We start from the raw sequence: 10,260 nt of genomic DNA, 5'->3' as shown, positions 1-10,260 counted from the left end.
GTCATTCTACATAGGCAGCCCTTGATTTTCATCATTCCACTACACATGAGTTCAGTTACCGTGGTTCAATTAAATAATACCAGTTCCTCAACAACACAATTCAACTTTCACTTACCAGGTTACATAAACTATGAGTAATTGTATAAAGTAAAAACTTTGCTGCTAGCTCTTCAGTGCATCATGATCCATGACCAATCATGTTTCTTCTTTTAAAATTTATTGGTATGAATCATTGAATTCTACTCCAGAAACCAATATTGTATTGTATGTTAAGTACCTAAAATTTAAATTAAAGGTACATAAATAAATAAAAAGTTTCATATATGTAAAATAAAAAAAATAAATAAAATTTGTTGGTGATTGGTCATTGCACATCAGTTATTCAGTTTATGCACGGACTGCAAAGCATATAGTTGCATTGCCTCCTTGTCTCCCAGGGATAAACCCACATGGTATTTTACAAAATGGATTATTGACAGAGGGAATTGGCTATCAGTGGCAAAAGTGTAGCAAAGAAATGAAAGGTGACAATGATGAAAGAGAAATTGGAATTGAACATAAATAGAATTATAGGAGAAAGAGCCGACTAAGGGAGCGTTGACTACTGCCACTGGCTGAGACACCCTCGATGTGCTGCCAGAGGAACTGACTGGCGGTGAGCTTATGGACATGAATGAGGAAAGTGGTTGTGATGAAAGAATGAAGATGTCCCAGAAGAAGTGAAAACACAAACACAAAACCAAAAACCAACAAATCTTCACATGAAAGGAATTCTTGAAGAAATTTCATGACATTGAAAGTACAAGGGATAAAGTGTTAGAAGCTGATATCACACTTAGAAGGGAATATGGCAGCTGACCAAGGCATAAATAAAGATGCTTGCTCCATATTGATGAGAAGAAGAAAAGCACTAATAAAAGGACTTTGACAACACCAGCGGCTCACGCTGCATTTTACCATGCCTTTCACCCGAGACCCCTTCCAGCACCCTATGTTGGATAACGATGATACCTTCCTGGGAAAACTCCGGGCTTCCAAGAAACTGTCATATAAGAACCCAGCTCACCTTGCTCAGCAACAGGAACCCTGGAGTCGGCTCAGCTCAACTCCCATAATCACCTCCATGAGGCGGGATGTTTATTTTTTTGATCCTGAGATACCAAAGGATGACCTGGATTTCCGCTTAGCAGCCTTGTACAACCACCACACAGGGACATTCAAGAACAAAAGTGAGATATACTCTTACACCAGGAGACCACTCAGGATACCCATGGAATCATCAAGACCCAATTCCCTGGAGAACTTTTACCCCCTCCTCCGCCACCTTCCATCACTTCCCAAGCTAACATCAGACACTGGATCAACCCTAAGAAGGAGTCTATCCACAGCATCCAGGGATCCATAGTGTCCCCTCACACTGCAGCCACCAATGGAGGCTACTCCCGAAAGAATGATGGTGGCTTCTTCTCTACCTAATGTTGACAGGTCCCTGGACTAAATTAATCATAGTGGAACATCCTGCTGCCCACCTCCATTAAATAGAATTGTGCTGGGAAAAAAAAAAAACAAAAAAAAGACTTTGACAATTTTTGTTTTTTACAATGAGATGAAACACTTTAATTTTCAAAGTTTCTAATATTTAAAATTACAGTGTACTAAATATTGATTTCACTAATCTTCATTTATCTATATGTTTAATACCAACACTAAGATAGCTTTAATGTTTGAAAAAAAAAATAAAGGTCACAGAACAGTCACAATTTTTCTTATTGGTTATTAATATCACTTTGCACAATTTCAGCTTATACATTTTTAAGGTTCCATATGACTGTGCAAAGCAAGAACTGCCTGTACATAGCATTTTGTAACCACATCCATCATAACATCTGTCATGTTGGGTTGTCATTATTTATATGTGTGCATCTTTCCCATGAGACCATTGAGCTTTTGTGGAATAGAAACAGAATCTTCTGTATATTTCCCCCAAGGCTGTCTGGCACATGGCAGATCCTCAACAGTTTTGTTGATTGAATAAAAGAAATACTTTACACTCAATCTCAGAAATTTTACATGGAAAGCATATTGAACAACATATAATTTCCACATTTGCATGTTCTTGTACCTAAGATCATTAAAGAACATAAGGACTAGGTGATGACTGAGAATTTTTACCTTTATAAGACCCAAGGTATTGGAACTCTGTCCCTCAAAAAAAAATGTTGACAAATACTCCTTATAAATAGTTGATTCCTATCACAATTTAAATAAAAAATGTCCTGATAGCAATTTTTAGACAAAAACTTTTTTGACTTCAGGCCAGTATAAGGGAAAGTATGCCCTTATTAGGGTTTGTCTAACTGATTAATGCATTAAAATACACATTCTCATAGACCTGAAGTGTTTCTAAAACACACTGGATATGAAGTAGATCTTTATTCTTAGTTATTATTATTTAGTCAATTTTGCTAGAAAGTTGTGATTATAGTGGATCCAGGAGGCTATGCCAACTTGCCTGAAATTAATTTTTGATAAAATGGTAAAAAATGTTAGTATCTTGTCATCTACAAAGTATACTCATTTTCTCCATATCTTTTAAAATGAGATCAATTGTTAAAAGTCATTAGGGAACATAGATTAATCGAGAATAAAAGAGATTTTGAAGTTTGAGGGTTGCTATATATTTCTTACAGGTCAGTGCTTCTTGAAGTAGATATACTGAAGATCCTTGCAGTACTTACATACAGTCTTACCATGTATAATTAGCTCATGTCATAGGTGATTAACCACATGAATTCAATCATGCCAAACTGGTCTACATCCTGTTTAACAAGATGAGTCCATTGATCACATTGGAGCCATGTCAAATTGCTATAAAAGTTTCTAAGACTTACTTTCAAATTCTATATTCATTTTGTGGTCCATACTTCAAGTGGCCCACTTATAGTCCAGACTATGCTCCATAAATTCAGCATTTTAAGCTTTTTTGACCACTAGACTTTCAACCATTCATTCTCATGATTGCATCCTTTCCCATGCTGAGCACAAAGCAGATGTTCAAGGAATTTTACTAGATAAAATAAATAAGCTGCAAGACTAGTAAATGAAGAAACCATAGATTAAAAAAGGAGTATCTACGAAAGGAATAGGAGCTCAAAAGTGAAAAGTGAGATGCCTTGAGGTGAACCTAGGTGTGGGTCAAAGCCTTACCTAATTGTTGCTGGAGGAGGAATTGGGCATTGGGGTAGATTCTCAAGTCACAACTCTATTCAAAATGTGTCAAGTAAAATATACAATTTCTGTCCAACTATAATGGGAGGGTGGATACTCAGTGATTTCTGGAACTCTTTCCTTCAACATTATATTAACTGACCAACTGGACATCTGTAAACCACAAGGATTCTTCTGACTCTGCTTTATGTTGTGTAGTTTCTAGATCTCTGAGCATTAAAATGGCATTGTAAGTTGTGTTGTGTCCTCACAACCCAACTCTATATTGTAACAAATACAAAATAAAAGCAAAACTTACTAAAGTAGATGTTAACAGCTGTCATGCTCAGAGAATAAAGATATTGAAAACCTAACTTAGAATAGATTGTATTCTAAAAGCTCCTTCTCTTTTTTGGCATACCCTATAGTATAAATTTTTTCCACAGGCAATTTAGAAAAATAGGAAACATATTTATTTTGTAAGGGAAATATTTTCCTTTTAGGGGTAAGATTATAAGTGCTGAAATAAAAGCAAGTAATCCTTCTCAAAATTATATACTATATATATTTAAATATATATTTTAATATTTTTACTAAAATATTTGTGTAAATTTAATAAATATATATTATATATTATAAACGACATATAATATATATCTTTATATTTTTATATATTTATAAAAATAAAATTTAAAATATTTTATATATATTATACATACACTGAGTGAAGTGGATTAAATTAACGGTGGATAAAGAAGTAAATATCTTAATCAGCCTTTAGTAATTTGCACATACAACTAGGACGATGAATTATAGGATAATGTGCAAAGGAAACATAAAATGCTTAATGGCCCTGGTACTCAGTTCATGGTTGTAAAAATCTACTTTGAGTCATGTTTAATTGAAACATATGCTTTCCAACAGTTTGCAAATTTGTTTTGAAAGTTAACCTGCCTCATTTTTTACCTAAAGTAAAAAATAGATTGAGACATGCAAAGCATGTATATAGAGACTTTTAAGTATAAAATATTCCAATAGCTGAATGTAAAGCAGTCAAAAACTTGGTTTTCTTAAGAATTCTTGTGATGATTTTTCATTAAAATAATTCTTTGTTGGTAACATCTCTGCCAAAACCCTCTTTTCAGTGTTCAAGTCGAATTTGTGTTACTCCTACTAGTCTTCCATCCCTTCCAAAAGAAGTTGAAAAGCAGTCCAGGCCATCATTGATGACCTGGGTTACATGACGGTGACATCATTCCTAGTGTTCCCACTCCACAATAACATGAATCAAGTTATAATTGGGGACTAAAGAGGTGATAAAAAACAGTTTTATCCTTCCATAGGAATAAATTCTGATAATGTAGACCATCCAATTGTTTTCAGCTTTGGCAGCAAGTCTGAAATTAGGATACTGTAGTATTTGATCATTTTTTACAAAATGGAAAGATTCAATGTGGAGGTGAAGATAGGAAAGAAATTCTATCAGGTAATTATAAAATCTTGAGCACCAATATCCTTCATTTTGTATGATAGAGTGCCCTAGAAAAGTTAAATGTAAATGAAAAGCATCTGGAATTCTACTTTAAGGGAAACAGGGGATTTTGATCTTTAAGGAAATCTTGCTGTAAAAGAATTCTTCTGTAAACCGAATAACAATGCCCTAGTCCATCTAGTGCACACTATACTTTAGACTAATTTATGTTAATTTATATGGCAGCATTTCTTAGATGTGGTTGGGATAATTTCAATTATATGTTCAATGAATAAATATTAGGTGCTGACAAAAATAATAAAAAGTCTATAATCAAAATGCTTAAAATGTAACCTGCTATAAATATAAATTTTCTTTTTCATGAAAAGTGAGGAAATTATTTACTTTTTTGGTTTCTTCATTCAACTACAGCAAAAATAATTTAATTGGTAGTTGTAGCCACTTGGTAATTTTTCAGTCTTCATTCCTATGAAAAATAAATAAGAATTTATATGATAGGAGGACATTATGAGAAGTATGGGAAAAATGAAGGGGGGGGAATCGGAGGGAGAGATGAATGATGAGAGACTATGGACTCTGAGAAACAAACGGTTTTAGAGGGGAGGGGGGAGGGGGGATTGGTTAGCCTGGTGATGGGTATTAAGGAGGGCACATACTGCATGGAGCACTGGGTGTTATACGAAAACAATGGATCATGGATCACCACATCAAAAACTAATGATGTATTGTATGGTGACTAACATAATAAAATTAAAAAAAAAAGAATTTATAGGATAATTTAAAATTATTGTTTATATAGTTTTAGAACTTGACATAGTTTAAAGCTTTAGAAGCTATCAGCTGATGTTTCTTTTCTAGTGTCATCGGATTATGTATAATAATTGTGATTAAAATCTGATTTTACACAAGTATTTGGTGACCATATAATGAGGAGCTATTAATTCTTTTAAACCCGTAACTGCTATTTTAGAATAGTGCAATAATATCTCTGTGAAGCACAAAGATAATTGAATCCAGTCATAATATGTCAATAGATGTGTAGAGCATGCACAACCTCTGAATAGTATCCCACATTTTGAGAATTATGAATGATGGGGCTAACATTGGAGATTTCTGTACCTAATTAATCACTCAGTTTAACAGAGAAATATTAATCTTAGACTAAATCAGGACCACCAGTTACAATGAGAAAATGGACTGAGGGGATTCTAAAAGAGATGAAGTATATCATAAGAATTATAGAATAATTTTTAACTCTCAAAGTGGAAACAGTTCCAGGGGCATTATTTTCAACATTAATGCCATAAGTTCCCTTTACAACATCCTGCCAACTTATCCAGCCTCTACTCACGTTGCTCATGAAAGGGAACACAGTGTTCCCTAAAGACAGACCAATTTCAAGGCCACTGAGTGGTTAGTTTTTCTTATTGATTTGAAATCTATCTATCTAAGCTTCTCCCCAGTGGGTCAGCACAGCCAAGTAATAGAACAGGACTCATTCTCCAAACTCCACCTGAATAAAAGTTATTCTGGAAGAACTTTGCTTAGGCTAGTAGAACAAACGTTAATTTAAGAAAAGATGCTTACATACTTTTTTCCTGGAGGAGTTCGGCTATCGAAGATTTTTTGTGTGTATGAATAAAAAAACTAGTTAATAAGATTAACTTGCAAGAGGGAACATAGCATAATGGTTAAGTGTCAACAGTCTGAGCAGAGGGTCTGGTTTCAAATTCTGATTTTGCCATTCACTAGTCATTGACCTTGGGCAAGTTACTTAACTCCCCTGTGCTTGGTGTCCTTGCTGCTATTGAGATTTAAATTAATATAAAACATTTGGAAGGGTGTCTGGCACATAGTAAGCAGTCAATAATTGTGAACTATCAGTGTTACGGAACACATGGGAGTGAAAAGAGAGAAAGGAGAAGAATTAAGGAAAAAGAAAGGAGAGTTAGCATGGTAGAGTGAAGAAAGACCATTGTTCTGCAGACTGTGGGCCTCACACTCCTACCTAGCCTCATTTCTAGAATTGTTCATCCAAAGAAGGCCTTAGCCAGGAGGAATATGATTAAGTGTGGGATGAACTAAAGAGTCCAGGGGACTGTATGTGATGCCAGTCAATGTTCAATGCTCTTTTTGAATAACATCAAGTATGTTTTATTTCATTGGCTTTTATTTCATTAAGATTTTTATTTTTGTGTTAATTTTTGTTTAAATAATACATTAACATGACTCCATATTCTTTTTTTTTTTTTTAAAGATTTTATTTATTTATTCATGAGAGACAGAGAGAGAGACAGAGGCAGAGGGAGAAGCAGGCTCCCCGCGGAGCAGGGAACCCGATGCGGGACTCGATCCCAGGACCCTGGGATCATGACCTGAGCCGAAGGCAGACGCTTAACTGACTGAGCCACCCAGGCGTCCCACATGATTCCATATTCTAAAGACATAAACAGACAGGAAAAAATCTGTCCATTCTCTTCCCTAACCACCCAGTTTCCCGCTCTGGTAGTCACCAATTTCATTAGATTTTCAAATGAGAAACTGTCACTAGACCTCCAGTAGAGACTTGTGGGTCTTTAACTTCACCGTTCTGATTTTGGAACTTTGGTACAGCAAAGAGGCTGTTTTGTGATATGCTTTCCAAACATGTCTTTGTTACCTGTTATTTTCAATTCTTAACAGTGGGATAGTTATTCCCAGTGAATAAATTTTGAAAATAGGATAAATCTTTCAAGGATGCTGTTTGTGGAGTTAACTTGTCAAGATTTTATGTATTTCATGCAGACTGTATATATTATCTACACCATAACAGAAAATCTTTCATGAAGAAAAACCAGATATGTTATATTTCATGTAGCCTTTGATCTATGAATTTGTCTTAGACTTGTGTTTCATCAAAGAGAGAAAAAAAGTGGCCTGATATAGTTTTATCTATCAAACTTAGCTTCTTTAACAAAGTCTAAGGAGACCAAATCATATTATGTTGGTTTGATTTGACTTTTCCAGGCAGTATATATAAAGGTAAAAGGTCTCTGATTCTATCAAATATGCCCTGAAAAATAAATCTTGTGATTTGTTCATCTTCTCTCCATCTATCAAAATGAAACAAATAAGCAGTCCCAGATGCAGCAGTAGAAAAATGAAAGGAAAAAAAAAAGGTTTTTTTTCCCCACACCAACCCAATAAAAACTAATATTTACCAGAAAGAGTGCTGATTGTCAATCTCCTCTCACACCTAAGTCCACTGGCTTAAAGAAGAATTAACACAGGTGAAAAAGCAGATGCACTAAACTCTTCCATTAGCCAAGCTTTGCTGGTAAAAATATTGCTTGAACCTAAAGGTTAAAATGTGGATGCACACTGGACTGGTGAATAGTGGCATGCAGCTATGAATTATTCTTTTCATGTTACTTTGTGGGTAAAAAAATTACTCTGTAAGCTTTGGCTTTATAATCATACATGGCATTGGCTTATAGTGGAAATGGCTCAGGAATGAGCTGTGTATGCAGGGTAATACATTTTTACACATAAGGACGTATAGAACAATTAACTATTATTATTATGACATGAGGGCACTATGACATCACTCTGAATGGATGTTTGTATGTGTCACACTTAGGTGACTGATTTGGGCTAGTTTCATCGGCTCCCTCTCTTTCATGACATCATTTTGATGTGAATGGCCAAGATGATTGCCAGTTTACCAGAGATTATTACCCCAAAATGAAAGTGGAAGTGTATATTAGTTAGGACATTTATCCTGCTATATGTCTATAATGGGTTGGTAGGAGCCAGTGTAGGGGAGGTCTCTGCTTCATACAGTCTCTCAGGGATCCAGACCATCAGAGGATCCAGCATCTTGTGGTTATACCACCTGGAACACACAGCACCTTTAGTCATCACAGCAGGAAAAAGGAATGCATGGATTAAAAAAGAAAAAAAAAGAATGTATGGCTATCTCACACTTGTTCTTGTCCTACATTTACCAGATTCTGTCTTCTAGTCACGAAATATAGTTGACTCCTCATTTCACATATGGAACACACTCATCTCTTCCTCAAGACCTTCTCTGGGAGACCTCTGTCTCCTCCTTTTTGACAGTTCAAGCCCATTCAGTCATAGCACTGAACTCAAACCCTCAGATATCTGGGTGATTCACAACAGTCATTACATCAGGTGTGAATGTGGTTTGTCTTAGTCTGGAGCCTTTGAAATAATAATAAAAGTTATCTGCTCCCACCCACCCCCATTGCCCTGCAATACACACACAATATAATGACAAAACAGGGAAAGAGTAACCACAATTAACACTCCTCCCTCAGAAGGAAGAGTAGAAACACATAGCAATCACTGGTCTATACAGTTCTGAAATCCCATTGAGCAGGCACCATGGGGGTGACGTAAAGTCAGCTTTTGCTGTGACAATGATGTATTTAAAAAACAAAACAAAACAAAACAAAAAACCAAAACTCAAAATTAGTTGCTCAGAGCAAAATACTCATTCTAGCTCTAGGATATATCCAGGAACAGGATTGTTCCCTGATTTGGCGCCAATTCTATTCTCTGGGAAGGGCTCTTTTATCTATTAAACTCTATAGCCCTTGGTTTTCCCTTCTTGGCAGTTTTTCTACTTGCCCTTATTCTTCTTGACCATCTCAGAGGTTGGCATTGGGTAATATGCGCACCTTGGGGCCTGAGCAACATTTTCAGTCCACTTCCTGCTCAAGGATGTTTGAGAACCCAAGAGTTGTTTCAAATGTTCAAGAAGGCACAGGATTTTTTCCCCTTGCCTTAACTGCTTTGCAGAACAAATCTCACAAAATGTATTAAATAATCTATTTTGAGTCCAGTGATTTCCAAATTCCAGAAATTACAAGCACAAAAATTCTTTCTGAGATATATTTTACAAACTTGTTACATATTTTTGCTTTTTCTTCCTTAATATTAGATAGTGACTTTCGGAGGAAAAACTATGCCCTTAATCTTATTTTTTTCTTGAGCCTCTTTACCCACTGTCATGTTTCACTGGGTGCCATACCCACAGTTTAATTTTTGACCTGTGGCTTTATGTATAAGAGGTCTCAACATTAGCTTTGTGAAAGCCAAATTCTTAGTCTAATCTTTCCTTAAAGTCTCAGTTTAATGAGCCTTTCTTAATTTTATGTCTTTCTGTTTGGGATTTCAAGTCAACGTTTTCCAATATTGCAAAATTCTGATTCTTGTAATCTTTCTTCTTGGTCATATTTGCTTGCAAAAATGCTTGGTCAAGCATTTCCTCTTTGTTTTGCAATATCTCAATAAATATACAGGCAGTAGCAACCAGTATTTTATCCAATGTCCTCCTCAAGACCAGAGTCTTTCAACCACAGTGCCATCAATATTTGTGCTGGAAAATTCTCTGTTGGGGGGGGGAACGTCCTCTGCATTGTAGGAAATTTAGCAGCATCCCTGTCCTCTACCCATTAGCACTCTCCCAATTGCAACAATCAAAAGACAGACATTGCCAATATTCCCTTTGGGGTTAAAATCACTCTGTTTGAAAGGCATGATTCCAGAGCCAC

General features: G+C 35.6%; 1 protein-coding gene across 1 annotated transcript; it reads left to right on the top strand.

The window, feature by feature from the left end:
- Positions 1–958: 958 nt before the first annotated feature.
- LOC118009147 (protein C1orf194-like) lies at positions 959–1,476 on the top strand. The gene is given in 2 exon segments (XM_035002946.1): positions 959–1,234; positions 1,237–1,476. Coding segments are annotated over 2 exon segments (516 nt in total).
- The last annotated feature ends 8,784 nt before the right edge of the window (positions 1,477–10,260 follow it).

This window comes from Mirounga leonina, unplaced genomic scaffold (genome assembly GCF_011800145.1).
Source record: "Mirounga leonina isolate KUSES-001 unplaced genomic scaffold, KU_Mleo_1.0 Mir_127, whole genome shotgun sequence".
NCBI classification, from domain to species: domain Eukaryota; kingdom Metazoa; phylum Chordata; class Mammalia; order Carnivora; family Phocidae; genus Mirounga; species Mirounga leonina.
This window is presented reverse-complemented; position numbering and strand designations above follow the sequence as displayed.